General features: G+C 44.1%; 1 protein-coding gene across 1 annotated transcript; it reads left to right on the top strand.

Moving 5' to 3' along the window:
• The first annotated feature begins 24 nt into the window (after positions 1-24).
• Positions 25-19,684, top strand: kiaa0825 (KIAA0825). Its single transcript, XM_022243982.2, has 26 exons — positions 25-118; positions 528-679; positions 1,342-1,513; positions 2,027-2,449; positions 3,057-3,197; positions 3,845-4,097; positions 4,744-4,899; positions 5,279-5,460; positions 5,936-6,089; positions 6,503-6,549; positions 6,971-7,114; positions 7,637-7,773; positions 8,812-8,962; positions 10,137-10,327; positions 10,630-10,977; positions 11,475-11,565; positions 11,965-12,016; positions 12,452-12,653; positions 12,919-13,026; positions 13,535-13,671; positions 14,426-14,586; positions 15,031-15,175; positions 15,677-15,779; positions 16,634-16,737; positions 17,118-17,164; positions 17,522-19,684. Exons 2-26 carry the CDS (start codon positions 543-545, stop codon positions 17,909-17,911), a joined length of 4,176 nt encoding a protein of 1,391 aa, XP_022099674.2. The 5' UTR covers positions 25-118; positions 528-542; the 3' UTR covers positions 17,912-19,684.
• Positions 19,685-20,371: the final 687 nt, after the last annotated feature.

Below are 20,371 nucleotides of genomic sequence, written 5' to 3'. Positions count from 1 at the left end.
AGTGACATTAGGCTCAAGTCTTAATTTCAGCTTGACAGTTAATTCTAATACACCGTCACGCATAATCTTTGATACCGGTTACAAAAAAAAGACTTTTAAGGCAAGAAGAGGGATACATGTAAGTATTTTGACGAAAAAAAAAACAACAAACGCTTAAAAGAAAGAAATTGGGGGTTGTTAGGCGGAAGTTGTACCACCCAAAATAAATGAAGTTAAATAAAAGTTGCTTTTGCCAGGCAATCTGCAAATGAAGCAGTTTCATACTGTTGTCATGGAGACAGTTTTCCAGGTCTACTTTGCCATTAAAAATCAATTATTTTTATGTAATTATATGCAGTTTTTATGATGGTCAACCGTTTTCAGAATTGTGTTTTTATATGACAACATGTTATGTTGTACCATGGAGGAAGGAACACATCGGTAGGCTGCTGTGTATACAAATCATGTGGAAAACGTTTGATTTTGGATTGACACGTTGGTTGAGACATTTTTCCTTTTTTGGGGGGCGGGGTATTTTTTGGCCACAGGCAGGTGCTGTCACCATGTCAACTGCACAGTCTAGTCCCCTGTGTAGTCTGCCATCGGCCAGAGCAATGTTTGAGATGGGTCCACCTTGTCTGCAGACACTGCATGCTGCAATGGAGGACATCGACCGACAGCTCAGTGAAAATGACAGAAAGTAATGCTCATTATTAGAAGTTCATGCAATGATTGAATTTAAGTGTACAAATTGAGTTAATCTTCCACGTACATAAATTTAAAACCAAACATTATTTTGTAGATTCCACACTTAATGACTTGATATACATAGATGTGTACATCTTTTGTTTAGTCTTAGTATCTTACACCTTTTGAAACATAACAAGGTTGTGTCTCATTCAAGTGGCTGGGGCTTAAAGGAGCCCAGATATCTATGGGAAGTGTCTTCAGCCGTGAGGTAGTGGCTTTCCATAGGCTCACATATTTTTTCCAGCCTCAACCACACTTCTTGGACACAACCTAACTTTGCTTCAGCTGTTCTTTTGCTTTGGCATTTTTTTTTTACTATTTGAATAAAAAAAAAAATCAGGGTTTGGGTACTTGACAAGTGATCTGTTATTTGAAAATATAAACATTTTGCTCAAACCTAGGCCCCTAGCGGACTCTGAGACTCACTCAGTGAGAGGTATTTTTGAATTTCAATAGGCACAGTTTAGCAAAATACCACACAAAATGAATGAAATTGTTTTCATAAGTAATTTCGAGAACATCTCTTTGTCTGTGTCACCCTGAATTTTTTGTGAAAAGTTTAGATGGTCAAATTCCTTTGACCAATCAACTTGTTCAACCCATAATTGACAGCATTGAGGACACCTTGAGATGTCTTGTGCAAGCCACCAACAGTTTGTCGGCCGATAACGACTACACCAACGTCAAGGATGCCATGGACAGTCTGCTCCATACTCCGGTCCTGGAAGAGTGCGCCTGCCTGTCTCCTGAGCCAGAGGACGTGGGCATTCTACTCAGGACTATCGTAAGTGCGGTTTTGATACTCATATTTGGTATTTGAGTAAAGTACTTTGCAAAGAGCACACCATTTGTTGTTCACACCGGAAGCGAAATTTATCTTTTCAGATTGTGTACTTTAGAAATTTTGTTATTTTTATTGTTACTTTGTTGTGCTAGAAGATGGCATGGGTGGCTTGTGCATAAAGTGCTAGCCTTTTACATGTACACGTACGACTCGGGTTCAATTCCCAGCTCAGGCCATTTTATGATGCGCTTATTGATTCTCTTCTGAACCCAAATTGGTTTGGCTGTGGTGTGTTTGGCTTTCTTCCCTCTGCAGAAATCAACACGTTTAAACTCTCTCTGCAGTTAGATATGCAATATATGGTGGCTGTCTATTGCATCTTCATATGTATGCCTTTGGCTTGACCAAGTTGTTATTGTGCCCTTTTAACTCAGCCTTGTGGATGCAAGTGTGGATGATTAACCTCCCAATCAAAGGAAAAGCAAATAACTAAATTGTCTTTGCGGTTTTCAGCTACAGCATCTCACCCAGAACCCCGGCTGTGAACTGGCCACCTTCTCCCAACTCCTTTACCTCTCCTCCCACGAGGGCCTGGGCTTGCCCATCCGGGCCCCCGAGCCTGACCACTACCGCACCTCCCAGTCGGCCCTCTCCCTTAACACGGTGGCAGACTCGGCCGATGAGGCCAACGACCTCCTCTGGGAGGATATTCGCTCCCGCCTGCGCCGGTTCTTCCTGGACCGCCTCCAGCGGCTGCCCGTGGACGCTGTCCAGCGCCGGGGCGTCGACCTTCACGCCGGCGAGCGGGTGGAGTGCCTGCAGAGCCTGTGCATCCTGTACCCAGTGCGGAAGGTCTGGGGCAGCTACCAACTACTGAGGTCGCAGCAGGTCATGACACTTATCCAGGATGTACTGACCCCTGCGCAGATTGATGAGGTAGGTCAACCTTTGAACTCTGAGCTACATACAAGTCAAAGTCTTTGCCATTTGAAAATGCATAGGCATAATAGTCTTACTTAATAGTGTCCTTAGCTGCGGATGCTTGTCTCAGTCATGGTCTAAGTCAAAATATTGATTTGAAATATATAAACTCAACTAAAGTACAGTTGAGCCCCTTGACCTGGGAACGGTGCAAAAACTTTCTGAAATGAAAGTTTATGTTACCAAATATTAATGATATCATACAAATAAAGTAATATCAGATTTTACTGTGAGCACTTTCACTCATTTTGTCACAGTGTAATTGAGATAAAAGTGTCCGCATTTGGGCCAATTAAAACAAACAGATGTGTTTTTGATGGCATAACTTTGAACAGAACCAAAGGCCACGGCTACTTGCAAAAGCAACAAATCACTCAAACCCACGACCAGTTACTGAAATAGTCACTGCCAAAGTATATCTCTGTTTATCCAGTACAGATGTTGCTAACTCTGCCTCTATAGGGTGTGTGGAAAATATCAGAAAGTGGGAAGATCGCGGACCATTATGATTTTTCCCTCTCACCTGTTCTGTTTCCTTTTTTGTCCCTGGGTCTTCCTGAAGGCTATAACTGAAGCAGCAGAGCCCAAGCCAGCCCCTACCCTGGACCAGTTGGCCCTGCGACTGCCCAAGCTAGTGGACTGCCTGGAGGGCATGATTGAAGCCGACTTCACAGTCATGCTGGCCAATGTCTTCGATGGACAGGTGAGAATAGACTGATCTCTCAAACACTTGTGGATGGTTATATGTATTTTGGTCGAAAAACCAGTCTTTGGAAATAGGTAAACTGGGGCAGCCAACTTTTCCAGTACAGTAAAATGGCACAAATACCGACCTACATTTGTACGGTATTTCGCACCGCAACCTTACAGCCTCAGATGAGCTTTGAAGCTTTTCGTGGTGAAGCTGGAAAGTTAAGCGAAGAGCTTTGCAGTAGCACCATGCAAGGATATCTCTTTTGAGTATAAGAACAGGAGGGTACTCAACGTTTCGGACAATGTGCTCTTTCCGTCGTCAGGAGACAGTGTCATGACAGCCTCATTTGCCTATTCAGGCTGTGTTTAACAGTCAAATTCAAGCTCAGTCTTTCAGTCAGAATGTGTCTGTACAAAGCAAATAGGGAAATTTTAGGCAACAAATCCAAATCCAGCATGATTCCTTGTCTCTTGGTGCAGCATGAATACTGCTGACGTCGCCCACAAGGAGATGTTGACATTTCTGAATGGCGCTGCGAGTTAAACACATGAATTGCTCAGTATTAAGAATGTTATATTTTGAATATGCCTTGTTCTTTCCAACTGCATCGATGTTGATGAAGAAACTCTTTTTTTTTTTCACTCTCAATTTTTCAGGTCGAGGCCGGCCAGGCGCTCCGAGAGATCTATCTGTGCAGCCTATCGGCAGACCTGCAGGGCCTCCTAGAGAGGGCGTGGCAGGTCAAAGGTCAGAGTCAGGAGGGGGAGACAGAGGAGCAGAAAAAGAAGGCGACAGTGGGAAGGAAGATGGTGGGGAGCTTGGTGGGGTCGTCACTGTTTGGGGATGAGGACGAGATGGAGGATGACATGGAAGAATCCGAGGGGGTGGAGGTTGACATCTCAATTGAAGGTAAGAAACAAAAGTTGGAATGCCTTCCCAGCAACATTATGTTGATTGATCATGACCTGAATGGTTGATTGATCATGACCTGAATGGTTGATTGATCATGACCTGAATGGTTGATTGATCATGACCTGAATGGTTGATTGATCATGACCTGAATGGTTGATTGATCATGACCTGAATGGTTGATTACATGAATAAACAGGTCTTATAGTTGATGAACTCTAACTCCCTGAAGCGTTTTTACTAAAAAGCTGCTTGAGTCTTCCAGTATTTTAGTCTCTACAGGAAATCGGCATTATGTCCCATATAAAGTAAAAACATCTGGGATCTATCTTCCCCAATCCTACACAATCTACCAAAACTTTCCATGGATTTTCAAAGATCCGGCAGTACAAGGTGGACGTTTAGAGATAACTTTTCCTTTACCAGTGTTGTAGGCAAGTCAATCACAAGTCCTTACAACTTCCAGCAAGCTCATCATAAGCCATCCAGTCTTAAGCCAAGTCACAAGCTCATCCAATGAACTGTGGTAAAGGGATACCTAGGCCTACGTCAATGCTCACCCAGCTGTACTAAAGGACTTGCCTTTGGACTTGTGATGGAATTGACGACAACACCGACCTTTACAATCATTTTGTTTGTCTCTCAGACACTCCAGCCGTGACTCAGGAAGAGCTGGTTCACCTTGTAGCCATTGTGGAGCAGCTGTCTGGAATGGACGCTTACATCCACGCCCTGCACCAGCAGGCCTCCAAAGACTCCAGCCCCATGATGAAGCCTGGCCGCCTCAAGGGCAGCATCAAGAGTAAGAGCTGTGTTCAAATTAATGGCTATGGCTGGCAGTGACACACACGTGTATGAGGAAATGGCAGCAGCCGCTAGACAGTGGCTTTCCTAGGTGTGCTTGAAAGAAGAGAACAGAAAGGACTGGTGTAAGGATAAACGGTTTACCAATCCAAATGTCTAGCTGTTGATATCAAATGTGATTGGCTCCCCGCTAATATCTTACTGAACGTAGATATTTCTTTGGCGATGTGTTCAGCATAGAAGTGCATGGGATGGAGCTGTTACCATGGTTACAGACAATCGCAATATCGTGGCACAGGCCAATGTCAAATGAGGAATCTTAGAACATCACAAGATCCTTCATTTACGCCCTTCCTCTCCTCCCTCCCCCCCCACAGGTGCCCTCAAGCACACCAGGGATCCAGCCAGCCGCGAGGCTGGCCACCGCGGGGAGTACACCGGCCGGCGGGGGGTGCTGCCCGATGCCATCCCCCCACCGTTTGGCGTCATGCCTGGCATGATGACTCCAGAGACTACAGCCCAACGCAAGCACACTGTGTTGGACAACCCTATCACTCAGGTAGGCTAATGGATTCCAAAGTTCAAACTGCTCATGAAACCTGGTATGGTGCTGGCTCTCTTAGCTAAAGAGCACCTTCTTGGGGGTTGAAGGGTTGGACCCTCCCTATTGTCCAATAAGAAATACACCAAGCATGTACCAGCCTTATGTCGGTGGGTTTACCCCTAAAAATTAAAGCTAAGCAGTTGGCATTTTGCTAAAAGAGGCTCTTTATGTTCCATGGATAAAAAAAACAGTAAGCACAGCAGAAGGCACGCTTACCTTGGAGAAAAATTTACTCAACGTAGTGACAGAAAAATGGAAATCTCCAAGTGTGCACAACCATAAACACAGCCAGACCAAGTACCGCCGTGAAATACTGCTTACGGTAAGCAAATGTTTCTGCTATTATAAGCTCGACTTTTTCCACTAACCTGCCAAGCAGGTCCGTGAAATCAGCCCCTGATGTGGTACTGTATTGCCCTATTGCAAACAGATCAAGTGGGATTGGGCAGCCGTCTTGGAGAGCGTTGTTGCAGACGTCTGCACCAGCCTGCCCGGCCTGATCAAGAACGCCTGCCAGTCGGCCCTGCAGCAGGAAGAGATGGTGCACGCTCAGACGCACACCGTCCACATGATCCCCGTGTGCGGTGAGTCTCGATGTCGTGTCTTCGGTTGGCAGGTTAAGGTGTTGAAAAAAATTGGAAAGTGCTCAGTTGCATTGGACCTGACAAGATCTGTGTAGGAGATCTTTTTCTACTGCTGTGGAAGTGAATTTTTCCAAGGACAACATTCAAGAGAAATATAAGATATGAAGTTAGAATTTCATGGTGTATAACTTCTGATGGTTTTACACCCCCCCCCCTTTTGACCTGTTTGATCAGTAAACAGAAACGAACATTCCAATGATTGAGTTTATGTTATCCGGGAAAGGTTTTTCTCTTGTGGTTGTTTTTGTGTTTGTTCATTCGTTTTGAATTTGAAACCCAATGCAGAGACTTGAAACACAGACTGGATTCTTTAGGAATTTCTGGTTTCATTTGGAACATTTCTTTTTCTGCAGGTGATTTGGTCAACAGCTTCTCTGAATATCCAAGAAGTATTTCAAAGGTAATTTCCCAAATTTCTGTGTTCAAGCCGTTGCTTTCAGACGTACACAATTTAAAAAACCTCGTTTGTCTCATTTTAAGGACAAAGTTTCAGAAGTGGGATTGAAATGCTAGTATAGTGTTACTGGTTTTTTTATTCAAATTTAAGTGACCCGATTTAACAAGGACTGTACACCCAATGCTATCAGAGATCTTGTGAGCCAAAAAATTCATGAGCCTGCTCAGGTGAGACTCGAACCCACACCCTCTCACTTACCAGAATCAATGTGGAGCAAAGCTTAACATTCACATCTCCAGACTGAAAACAATCTATCAACAGTCTTTGCACAAGTTAAAAAACGATCAGAAGTGAAAGAAGCCTGCTTCGCTGCTTTGGTTGATTTGTAAACAAGCAAGCATTCTCTTCAATCTCTTTTTTTCAGAGCCTAGTCGATCTGGTGTCTTTCCTAGACACAATCCTGCCACTCGCCGTGAATGGAGCGGAGGGAGTGTTGAAACCACTTAGAACAGCCTTTGTCGAGGCCGTTGCCGCCAGTCTGGGGCATTACTACAGGAAAATCACAAATGTGCGTTAGGTAACCCTGAATCTCTAGATAACAAAATGATCAGTCATGCCTGGACTTGTTCAGAAAACCATACCTTTTTGTTTTTCTCCGATATGTGCTGACAATTTCACTTTCATCGACAAACTATGGTAATAACCACTCTGATATAGGATACGCTTTTTTTTCACCCTGAAGGTGCATAACCCCTGAATTGGAGCCGAGGGTGACATGCGTGCCAGAAGGGGTGAAAAAACACACTATCCCACATGACAATTCAACAATTGTTTTGTCACATCTCTGTCACTTAATCTGAACTACCTGGGATATTTGCTCGAGCAACCCTCCTGGATCATCCAAAATCCTTCACTGTGCAGAAAACCAATGGCACATTCTTTGCACTTTGAATTTCAAGAAGCATCGCTCTCAATGTAATGGTGACAGGGCTGTACCTTCGCCAGTCCTACAAAATCTAACAAAACCACTTGAACCACCACAAAGGACCATGGAGGCTCAGGGTCATGTTTTCTTTCTGTCTTTCTACAGATCTTCAACCCTGCTAGTACTCCTGGAAAGCATTCCTACACCAACGTTGTTGAGAAGTACAAGCTACTCTCCATCGCCTCCTTTGCCGGCAGCCACCTGACCTACTATGGAGACATGTTAGGCGATGACGAATCCAAGTAAGATAAGCCTTGCATTTTAATAAAATGTTCGCAGAGCTTCTGTGGACACAGTTTTATATTCAGAAAATGTGTTATTAAAGGCAGGCTTTCCAATCCATGTGTTAACCACTTGCCGCCGGGGTTTCCAGTACTGGACACATATTCTTTATACGCATGGCCGGGTCTCCGAAATCGGACAAAGGGAACTGGGCCTTGTAACAAAGACCAGGCTGCTGGATATTACCAACACTTTGTCGCTGTCAATAGTGGAGATAATCCAGCCTTGTTTTGAAACAGTATACCATGGTTTTGGGGATTGAGCACGAGCGGTTTACCACCGGGGACAAAAGCGCTCCACCACCGCAGCGATGAGCCACACAGTATCCCTGCACGCTGATCTGGTCCCTATTGAAAAGAGGTTAGCAGTGCACTGTGCCAGGTTCGTGAACAAAAGAAAATCACGTAACACCGCACAATCTGGGCCCTTTTTACTAGGCAGCAGGCCTGGCTGAAATACTTCAGCATCAACAGATGTTGCCTGTCAGATTAGAGTAGAAACCAGACAGTCCTTCGTGTGGGTGCAAGTGTCCAGAAAAAGATGGTCATTATCGCACCCCAGTATCATCAATATTGATAACTGTCACCGGCGCAAAGTGGTTGATAATGTCAACGTGGAAGGACCCTGAATATATGGTGTGCATTTGTACTGTAGTCTCCTTCAAATGCTTGTAGCCGAATAGTTTTGAGAGAACGCATTTTTACCCTTATTTCTTGGCTGCGTTTCACGCTGCTCCTGCAGTCCCAAGCATTCTGTTGCTGTCGTTTTCAATCATAAGGTAAATGCTGTCGAGAACTGACCACTGAACCATGGCTTGTGGTCAGGTTCCAAGGAACTGACCATCTTGCCTTTTAGTGAAAAGCCAGCCTATGGTGACCTGTTACGTGAGCTTGTTTTGTTCAGTTGATTCAGGCTTGAGCTTAAAAGTTGTGTGGAAAACCTACATGAATTTTCAGTTTGTATACTGGGTGGCCTAATAGAATTTTTTTTTGTCCCAGGTACTCACTTGGCACAGTTAAAAAGCAGTATACCGAACTCATTACAACTGTCAAAGCCGAGATACTGGACTATCAGCACCACGTGATATCCACCATCATTTTACAGGATGCCGAGAGTCATCACTGGTCTGACCAGAGACCCTTCTTTGAGGTAGGAACGACAGTGGAACAATCTTTCCCCTCTCTTAACCACTTCCTGCCAGGTGGAGTTAGCGGCATGCAGCTCCCGCTGCCGGGCGCCTTTTCATTTTTTTCCATTTTCCAAAATTCTTCAAAAATTCATACATGTATCTTCATTTACTGGACGCGTACACCCAAACTGATGACTGTCTTGTGGCGAGTCTTATCTGACACCCAACCTCCATTGATGTGTGAGTGTTGCAGCCACACCTGCCGCCCAGTAAAGAGCCCCCGTTGTGCGGTGTGGCATAATTTCCTCTTTGCTCTGTACATTGGCCCGGTGCATTGCTGGATGGTGGTGTTGTCTGTATACTAATGCGGCCAGATTCCACGAGTACCAGGGGTATTGTCGCGCTCATCCCTGGAGTGCTTTTGTCCCCGCTGATAATCTGCGGGCACTGGCAGTGGCAAATAATAGTACTGTTTCAAAACAAAGATGGATTAGCTCCGCCTACCAGCACTCTGCAGACAGCGTAGGAACCTTGACTGACAAGTCCCAGCAGCTGATTGACAGCAAGTAAAATTTTTTCTAGAAACGCCAAGCAACTTTATCTCAGAAAGTTCTAATTTGGGGCACTCCAGCTATGCGTATATGACCAATGTCTCCAGAAGTGGTTAAAGTTTGAAGAATTAATCTCTAACCAGTGTCTAATTGACTGTGTGGTACCTGCGCATGACTGTGGGTATTCCCTCCACAGCCACAAACATGGCCAGTGTTAATGATCTGCAAGACACTTAACATTTTGCCAATTTTTTTTTTTTTTTAATTTTCTTTTTTTATACACCAAAATGATGTGTGGGATATCATCTTTTGAAAAAAGTTTCTTCATAGTTCTAGGGTGTCTACAACAGGAGCTGTTCTGATGATGTGGAAAAACAGATGGTCAGGAACATAATCTCCCCCCAAGGTGTACAGAAAAGGATATAGAAATGAAAGCAAAAACACAAAACCTCTAAAACAGGAAGCGTTATTTGAGACAAGTGTCTAGCTCAAGGATGAAATCGCCCCGATGCTGGACAGATAAACCACACAAGAGGAAAGACCCCCTGAAAATGACAAAGCTGGCACGCATAAAAACCAGAAATGTTTCCCTGGGGCAAATGCACTTAAGGAAATAAGGTGTTTCCATCTCTATCTTTCCCAGGACGAGAGGTGCTCCTTCTCGGTCCAGATGTGGCACTTGCACCTGGACGCCACCAGGCAGGAGCTCTTCTCCACCTGTTCCCCCGGCCTGGCACAGGAGCTCTTTGGCCAGATGGTCAGCCAGTCGCTCTCCCTGCTGGCTCAGTGCTACAGCGGGGCCAAGCCATCCTACAAGAGAACCAGGCAGTTCAGGTCGGCAGATATCCTAACTCCAGTGTTATAGCAGTTAGGTTAATCAAGGCCGTTTATTACTTGCAAGCGGGATGGAAGCAATTTGACATCGCGAAACTCTTGATGTAAAATTTTCGCGAGTTGAAATCTGTTCAACTTTCTGAAACTTTGCAGCACATATGTGTGGATTGGTGCCACAATTTTTGCAATTGCGTTTACTTTTACACCAAGTAGGAACTGGCCTTTATGCTTCTGAAAATTCTTAATGCTCCTTTTTTTCCCTGCCAAATTTATATGCTGTTATTGTCTCCTTTTGTCCACAGAGCGGACATCACAGCCCTGCTCCTGATCACCCTGGATCACCTCTGGTACCTCTGCCCCTCCCCGGGGCCTCTCCTGGACCCCCTCTCTGCCCACCAGCCGGTCTCCTCGGTCCACAATGCCTGCACCTGCCTGCTGTCGGCGCTGAGTGTGGTGGGCGCGCCCCTAGCCGACCTGTACCATGTCTTCCGCAAGGGCTTCGGCCAGCGCCGTTCCAGGGGGATGGAGCGGACCATCTCGGAGCAAGAGGCCGTGGAGGGCTCATCGGGTCTGCTGTCACTGGCCGCAACGTCGTCCAGGGAGTGGCTGCGATGGGTCCGGCCGGGACTGTTTGATGGACTGCAGAAAGGGTAAAAGAAGAGCTGCACTGTGGTCTCAAAGATCCAAACTTGTCTCGCACGACTTTTCCATGACTTCTTATTTCATCGTAGGTCGCATGAACTCTAACTTCAAGGCCATTCAAGCTGACCTTAACTCCGCTGTCATTCTTGCTAGCCTTGTATGCAGGAAACACAGGGCAGTCTCTATACTTTGTTCTTCGACTGAACCCACAACTGTCTATGTACAATTTGGTATTGTCAGCCTTTCAGAATCAATAAGCTAGTGTTGAAGTTTTCCTGTTGTGTATTTAGGAGCATGTCTATATGAAAAAAAAAGTTGTGGGCCAGAGAAACTTAGAGTGACTCCTACAGCAAGCAGAAGTGAAGTTTTACTGTTTTGTTTCTTCTCGTTTTTTAAGAACATTTTGCAGTCAGTTCCCTTATGTTACTTCTCTGTCCCTTTGTGAGCTATTTCAAAAAAATTATCTAAGGAACTGATAACAGAAATGTTTTGTTTTCAATTTCAGAATGGATAATCTTCCAGACAAGCAGGCAGCGTTTATCCAGTTGAAACTACTGTGCAGTCAACCGTGTCCCAAGTACCCTCTACTCCTACAGGTTAACGTCTCTTCATCTGTCCACGATCAACTTAACGCTCCCACTTTCCAACCCCGTCCAAAGCTGGCCCGTAAGAGCTCCATTCTCTGGGCAAGCCAGTTCAGAAGGTAGAAAACGAGCTGGATTTTTCTGGCAGGAGTGGTTCAACATTGTACTCGAGTCTACCACTTCTGAGTCTGAGTCCCCAGAAACCGAGCCTAAGTCCGAGTCCTGATTCGAGTCCAAACTTGAATCCTACATCAGTGGTGTGATTCACAGTGTAGTGCGCTTCTAAATATTTACCTTGAAGAGACCACCTTTTCCATTTTGACAATTGACAAGTTGCATATATATATATCATTTTTTAAGATCTTCCTAATTGTTTTATATTCCCTCAGTACTTTACGTATTTTCTTTCAGGCTCTTCTAATGAGGAACTGTCTGATACCTACACTCGTGGTCACTAACACAGGTATTGCTGAGAAACAACTTTTCCTACAGCTAACTTTTAATAGGGAATGAGTTCCGTGTTGGCTTGCCAACATAAGGCTTAGATTTCGCAACTCAAGGACTCTCTGGAATGCAACAATTCATTGAAATGTGATGCAATGTGGAACGGGCCTGTCATGTTATTGTTTTCAAAGTTTTTATACCACGTGGAAGATAAAAACACATCTTTCCAGAACTCATTTCACTTTTTGATAACCTTGGCTACCAGCTTATGAGCTGGTTAAGATAGGATGCCAAAACAGGAAGGTGAAGGTAATTTCCTAGAAATTTATGTTATCATTACTTGTAAGGTTCAGACAATGTCAAGAAAATGATCCCAATGTTAGGCGATTTTTCAGGCATATTCAGTGACTTGTTTCGTTGGTGCGTGTGATGTACTGATTTTCCCATTTTCCAGGCCCGACCCAATCACAGACCAGCCGATTGAACTCCCTTGCAGCCTACGAGGGGTGCAGCGGTGGGATCTGCCCAGGCAAATCCTGCCGCACCTTCCAGAGCCAGGACATCCCTGACGCTGTCCAGCCCCTGGTAGGCCTGTTGGCCCTGTGTGGGGACCAGCCAGGCGCGCTGACAGCAGTCCTCATGGCCATGATCGAAAAGTGAGTCTGAAATCTCGCTAAAAAAAAGAGCGATGTTTTTGACCACCCATTTCACTATTTTGGTCGAGGCCGCAATCAGTTGACTTTGTGTCGGGAATCAAATAATTATGAAACCCCTCTTGGTTTTTCCTTAATATCAAGGACTTTGCAAGACCATCATTCTCCTAGACTTGTTGGACACTTTTACCTATGAAACTTAGAAACTTTTTTGATTGATTCATTGAATGTTGCATTTTGGAAGGACTGACTGGATTTTTGTTTCTAGAGAGGATAACTGGGAGTGTTTTGAAGCCAGCTGCTTGCCTGGTAAGACGTCACCGGTTCCCCTATGGCTGGAAAGCGTCTACAAACTCATCTCATCCTACATTGACAGGTAAAGTGTAGCCTCCGTCCAAAGAAAGAGAAAGAAATTTAACTGGACTGAGCCCCAGCGTGTTTCCTCTTTGGGATATGCTTAACTCCCAGTGGAAAGTTTCCAGATACTTCCTTTTTGCTTGAACTTGGCTTCATTTTTACACCAAGCTAAATATAAGTCTTTTACTGCCCCATGTTCTGATGTCATAGGCAAAGACGGCGCAATCTAAAGTAGTCGACAAGTCTACAAAACTTTGATAAATGGTGAAAATATGAAAATGATGCGGAGCCATCACTGAGTGCTAGATCAGCACGATGACAACTATCGTATATGGCGTAGACGGCCACCATTTTGCCTCACTAGTTAGTTTTACGACGTACGTAGAGTTGCTACCCAGTGCCTACCACAATGGCGACCAATCTCGGGGAAGCCGTACGGTCATGTGGTACTTGTATGGCTTTTGATTGGACCCTGTTCTGTCCAGCCCAATTTGTGATGCCCGGTATTGTCTCTTTTTTCCCCCCAGAGCCATCAAGCCAGCCTTGGCGATCCTTCTCAAGGATCCAGTAGATCCTAAGCACCTAGTGGGCTTCGTCAACTCGGTCAAGGAGCTCCCCTGTGGCTGCCAGCTGAAGAAGAAGGCGCAAATAATCAAAGCGACAGGTCTGTAGGGTCAGAAGAACGAAGAAGTGGTCAACTCATTTATCAAAGCGACAGGTCTGTAGGGTCAGAAGAACGAAGAAGGGTCAACTCATTTATCAAAGCGACAGGTCTGTAGGGTCAGAAGAACGAAGAAGGGTCAACGCATTTATCAAAGCAACAGGTCTGTAGGGTCAGAAGAACGAAGAAGGGTCAACTCATTTATCAGGGATGCCAGTTTTTAGGAACAGTTTCAATTTCAGCCATTTTCATTTCAAATTTTTGGCCAATTCCAGGCCTCAATGAGGTATGTTTGGGCTTCTGTGGCCTTATTGTCTGGCTCTTTGTCTGATTTATTCAGGTGTTGTTGCATCAGCTTTCTGAGATTAGTCTTGTTTTGGCACAAATAACGAATATCGCTCGCAGGTGCGTCATCAGTACAGAGGTCTATCTGTGCAGTTTGGAGCAGAGAGATCTCCATTATTTGTGATCTGATCCCACAAAATGAGTCTTATGGCCATTTTTACAGAAATTTTGTATCAGTTGGCTTTGGAAATGGCAAACTGAACTCGTTTTGATGTACCAGTCAGTTTGGCAACCTGATGAAAGGGGATTTTACGGGGAAAAATGTTCAAGTTTCCTGTCGATCGACTTTAAGCGAGATTCTTTCACAGGCCTCTAATTTGCCATCAACTCTGGTGAACGGTAAATCAATTTGTCAAGTTGGGGCCTTTTTATATAGAGCACTGGGTGTGTAAAACATTTGTGTGTTTTGTAGGCCCCCAAGATGACATCTTGATGGCAATGCAAGTCCTGATCACCGCCCTGGCAGACAACGTGGGCGCCTTACCCACCCCACTCTGCATCTTCTTCAACAGTCTACAGCAACACCTGAACGAAAAGGAGGTACATTGCGCGCATGACTGCATGGGATTGCAGGTGAGGATTTGGAAAATGGGGCTAATAAAGGCCCAACATTTTGATCCCAGTAGAATCATGTGAAAGGTTAATTTTTCACATGGCTTCAGTCAGCACTGAGTATACAGTGTTTACAACAGACATTGGTGAAGGGCAAATACCCAATATGAAACTAACACCTTCCAGATGCAAAAATTATATCTCAGATAACATATGCTTGGCCTGGTACCCCTTATTGATTCAAACTGGTCAGCAGACCCCGACAAGCTCAGTGGTCGAGTGGTCAAGACATCTGCACTAGAAAGCAGGGGATCAGGTGTGTGAGTCCTGCCCGAGTCGGCTAACAAATGTTTTCACAAGACCTCAAACAACACCAAGCGCACAGTATTATTTATGTACTCCAGCAAAGGCCAAAATGCTTTGAGAGACACGATGAGTGTGCAAGCAGAAATTGTCTCCCTTCAGGTGATAGCCAGCTGCCTGTACAACAAACTCAGCGACCAGGAGACGCTGGTGGAGATGGCCGGTGTGCCCATCGGCGCTCAGACCCACAACGATCTCAGCCAGTTTGGAGACTATTGCTACAAGGCCCTGACTGCTTCCACCGCAAGTAAGTGCAACGGCTTCCGTCGTCCACAGAGACGAAGAACAATTTCCACATACTCTTCTCGTAGTCTTGACATGTCAAAATTTTGACACAGGTTTCTGTAAAATCTGGAGCGTGTTATGGACTGTCTCAGGAAAGTGCGGTTTCACAGCTGATAGTGTGAATTACACAAGTTTAATTACAGAAGTCTTTAACCAATTGGGATGAGACTTTGTGTATATATAGAGTATGCTTTTCTGTAGTAGCATACCGTGTCTCAATAAAATCTGTAGTTTTGCTTCCAAAATCTGGACATGTGCAGTAATTCTTGGCTGTGTGTGAAGATAAATACAGGTTTAGCCATACCAAAAGGACCCCTTGCACAGTTTTCCAAAGCCGCTTATTCTTCAAATGTTTATTCACCCTGACTGTCTTCAATTCTCCATTTGTTATATATATAGTTTTTTGTTCTCACACCCAAGAAGGTTTGGGTGAATTTCTTACCAATCGGCTCTCCCGTTGCAGAGTGCAGGGAGAGTCTACCCCAGCCTGTCTATGCCTTCATGAGCCGCCACACCGACTGGCTGCACAGCAAGATAGACACCATCATAAGCCACATGGACAACGAGTAAGGCCAAGGTCCCAATCACTCAGCTGTGGCTTGAGATCACACACGACTCTATGGGAAGTGGCCGCAGCCGTACACCATAGACCCGTGCACAATCTCAAGCCGCAGACAAGTAATTCGGACAACGCCACAGATTTGCCAACCTCTGCTGTTGGCGTAACTCAACGAAGTGCAGTCAGTCCCCATATTTACATTTACTAATCTGTTTGAGGTTTATGACTAACTGTTGTCGTTTTCATTCATTTTTCAAAATCATGTTTGCCAGAAATGCAATTCAACTTAGGGTGCATCCCTGAAAAGGGTTCACAGTGCACTTCAGAATTAAACTGGGGAAATGAATGAAATTAAGACTCAACAATTAGCAACGGGAGTATCTTGAACATGGCAGAATGTTTACATTCTGTGCAGTTTTGGCCCAAACCTATCACCATATTTATTTTATGTTGGGGACCACATATTACATGTGGAGGGATATAAGGATCAGTATTTCCCAGATGCTCTGCTCTGTAGGGTGTTTGTCACCTATTTGGGTTAAAACTATCACTCAAGCTACTCATATTTGGTATCATCAATAATGTCAGATCACTATTTCCCAGATGCTCTGCTCTGTAGGGTGTTTGTCACCTATTTGGGTTAAAACTGTCACTCAAGCTACTCATATTTGGTATCATCAATAATGTCGGACAACAATAATGGTCACTTTTACAACAGCAAGTGCACTGCTTTGGAGGTTGTTTGTCATCTCTTTGTGTTAGGACTATCTCTGAGGCTGTTTATGAATTGGTACCATATACATGTGTCAAATGTAGAGGACTGTAAGTATCAGTGTGTCCCGAATGCTCGGCTTTTTGCAGGCTGTTTGCCAACTGCTCTGGTTACCCCTTGGAGGAAGCCCCTTCAGAATTCCTGGAGCATTACCGGCAGATGCAGGCTAGTCTCGTCCTCCAGGCTCCAGACGGTACGATGGCTTAGCAAGTTTGCTACGCTTTTTGTCTTCAGAAAAAGATAACCATTCAGACTTTTTATTTTGCATCCGCGTTATAGTTAGAATCTGCATAGGCTACAGAGAAATGACTGTTGAATCCACATAAAACAACGGGGTGCTTACGAGGCGCACTGCTTGTTTGTCGAGGCAGGCAGTTCGCATTGGTCAGAATGGTTTTTAGTTTTTGTGCCTTCACCCACACCGATGCCTTAACTCTTTTCCAGAGAATAATGTCACGCCTCGCCAAGATATTTTCTGATGTTGGCAGAAACATTCTGTCATCTATGTATCTACTTTGAAACCACCCTCTGTCTGTCCATAAAGTATTCAGCTGTCCCAATTTTCCATTTCAGGAGAGAAGTATCTTCTTCAAGCTTACAACATGTTGAGAAATAACCTCGTAAGTAAAAGATCTACTGCTGTGCTTAATTAGTTGTATTGCTATTTTCTTGCAACTTTTTTTGAGGAGTAGCCAAGTTTTTTTCACGGCATTTGGTTGTTGGAAGTGTTTAGTTTTTTTAGTTGGTTAGTAACTTATTTCTGTTTATTTTCTTTTCAAAACTTTTGCTTGCGTTTTGTTTATTTCTTTGCATCATGTCATTTAATTAAAGGGGCCAATCTCAGAATGTCAGTAAAGGGTGCACTATTTTTACTGTTGACATTATTATAAAATTACTTTCAAGTCTCCCTAAAAAGGACTGTCAGTTAAATTGTTCACCCCCTTTTCATTTTTGTCTTTGTGTTTTTTCGCCCGTAGGATTGGTTTGAACATCAGTTAGAAATCCCACCAATGTTCCCTGCCAAAGACGCTTCCTCCTCCCCGACTGATCCCAAGGAGAGCCCTATCTTCTCCCTGGACTTGACCAAGAGCCCCTGGGCCCCCCACGCCCTGGCCGCACCCTTCCACCCCTTAGCCCGCTTCAACGTGCTAGGCGGTGCCGAGTTTGACCAGGTCTGCCTGGCCGACTTTCCCTATGACTGGCCCCGGCTGCTGCAGTGCGAGCTGGGCATGAGTGAGGTGGGGTTTCGGACCCTGCTCTCCCACCGTCACGAGATGCAGGAGGATGCCTTCCTGGAGGAGGCAGAGAAGAGACCTGTCCAGGCCCTAAGGAGCAAGTACAACTTGGACGGTGCCGAGCTGGTCTGAGCGGCCCAAAATGGTCTATTGGAAGATTGGTTCTAGGAAAGTTATATGTGTTTGTAACTGTGCCATCATTTTCGCTACCATCTCAAAAATACAACATGGATGCTTAAGCCTTGCCCAAAATGGCTTTCCAGAGCTACGGCTATGTCTGCCGTCAGTGCATCTCCGCATGTTTCCACCAGGCAAAGATGTAGACCTAGCTCTAGACTTCATCTTTGCATGCTGCCTTACGAGTTTGTTTTCCAAGCATAGTTGTCTCCAGGGTGGCAGGGTACCAGTATCCTTGGGGGTAGCAGGGAACCAGTTTATTCTCAAGCAGGGAGAAGAGGTTATGAAGGGAACTATAGTTGTGACCAGACTACCAAAACTCTCAAGTTTAATCCAAAGGTGACCTCTCTAAACAGTGCCCTCTGTTGCCCTAGCCATAGTGATCAAAACTTTAGTTTTTGTAGCACCTAATTCTACCCCTCTTGACTGCTCCAAGTTCAGAAATGAACTTTACTGTAACCAAAAGTATATCTGTTTGTCGTATTTTACCCCAAAAATCTTCCCTTGATGTGTTTATATAACTGTTGCTGTATGTATAAATTTGTGTCTGTATTGAGATCTTTTATATTTTAAAGAGACCCCCTTTTGCCAATTAGATACACCGATTAGTTGGTAGCAGTTGGCCTACAGACACTGTGGCTTTACTGTGACGAGCATACCGGTTTAGGACAGCTTTCAGTTTATTCAAAATTTTTAACTTACTCCCGTGTAGGTTTTTCCAGAAATGTGTTTTTTTATGTGACTGCCTGTGCCAACTTGACACAAAGATTGTTGTCACAACTCCAAAAACAGTGACCTCAATTTCATTATTGAGAAATATTTCAAAATTACCAATAACTTAACTTTAACCTAACAATAACAGTACTTTACACATCATTTGGGTCTCAGGTTTACTACAGGGCAGTTGCTTGAGTACAGTGATATATAATGAAAAATGTGACATTTGTGTATCTATCATGTACATAAAAAATATTTGAAAAGTGTGATATGGCTATGTTAAGCTAAGAAGCAGGGTTACATTTTGTTAATCTCTGTTTAAAAATATTCAAAGTTTCCTAAGGCTGAGCAAAGTATTCTTACATGTGCAAAAGAAGCCCATAGACTGTACTTCCCCATCTGGAATTCAGAGCAGAGCACAATTTCACAGAGCTGCTTAACAGTTAGCAGAAAAGTCGTACTTACAATAACAGAAAAATTTGCTAATCTTAAGCACTATTTCACCCCACAGTTGTGCTTACGGTTGTGCACGTAGAGAGATTTTTATTGTTTTGTTTTGTTACTATGTGAAGGAAATGTTTCCTCCAAGGTAAGCGTGCCTTTTTCTGTGATTACTGTGGTCTCCACAAAATACGTGTACACAGAGCATAACATTAGCATAAAATTGGCCCTGGTCCTTCTAAATACACTGTGAATGGCTACCAGTAGTTAAGAACGAGATGCCTACTACCTCTACTGCACAATTACTGGAAAATTGGTACTCAACATCAGGCCCCTCAATCAACAGGAAGAAAACAGAGTTTCTTTCTTTTTGAAATTCACAGTTATTATTGGATAATGTTATTTTAATTCACGCACATTTGGGTACTAGCATCGTTTTTCGCTGAAATATTTTAGCTAAAGTAGCTAAATTAGCTAGTCAGAGCATGGAGGAAGGAAGATAAGTGCAATATTGTCTGGTGTAAAGCAGTGTAAAATTTGTCTGAATAAATGAAAAATTTCAAAAATTTGTGCCTGTGTGCTCTTGTGATACACTTCTTTCTATTGAAAGCATTAGATTAATTGACAGAAGTTTTGCTATAAATTGACATGACACTCAGTTATCATGTGCATGAATTCACCGAATTATTTCATTTATATTTCACTGACAACCCATTTTGGATTGGGAACGGCCAAAATAAGCACATTTTTCTAGGTCTTTAAGCCATTTATGTGTACCCCATCACGTGGTGGGCAAGAAGCCAGTAAACCGGGAAGAGGGGGTGTGACGCGTAAAGGAAACGGGGGCGGACAGGTGAACGTTCCGCAGGCCATGGCCATACAGGAATACAAGTTGGTGTTAGACGCGAATACAAGGCGTTTAAAAGCAGAGCCTCCATTGCACACACGTTAAGAAAACGGTACTTTGGCTGAGAAAGAGACCATTTCTTTTGTTGGATTCTTTTGTTCAGTCTTCCCTTAACAATAAAAAGATTCGAGGCTTGGGAGAGGATTAGACGCCGCTATCTTTCGTTACGCTTGAGTGAACAACAATGGGGAGAATTGAAGCAGAAAATCTCGAAAAACTCGCCTTTAAAAGCATTTCAGGCAACAAAATGATACTTTTTGAAGAGGAAATTACATAACAAATCTAACTGTAGTTTCAAAATTCCAAAAATCGTCCGGATAAAAAAGTTGGCTTTTCGGGACTGGCTGGTT

Source organism: Acanthaster planci, linkage group LG05, assembly GCF_054643075.1.
Source record: "Acanthaster planci isolate LZ-2023a linkage group LG05, COTS_SCS, whole genome shotgun sequence".
NCBI classification, from domain to species: Eukaryota; Metazoa; Echinodermata; class Asteroidea; order Valvatida; family Acanthasteridae; genus Acanthaster; species Acanthaster planci.
This window is presented reverse-complemented; position numbering and strand designations above follow the sequence as displayed.

Bases quoted from the DNA above. Each gene is read 5' to 3' on its own strand.
- kiaa0825 (XM_022243982.2), top strand. From the start codon at position 543: ATGTCAACTGCACAGTCTAGTCCCCTGTGTAGTCTGCCATCGGCCAGA. The intron at 680-1,341 runs GTAATGCTCATT...CATAATTGACAG, and splicing joins CTCAGTGAAAATGACAGAAA to CATTGAGGACACCTTGAGAT. The intron at 7,774-8,811 runs GTAAGATAAGCC...TTTTTGTCCCAG, and splicing joins TTAGGCGATGACGAATCCAA to GTACTCACTTGGCACAGTTA.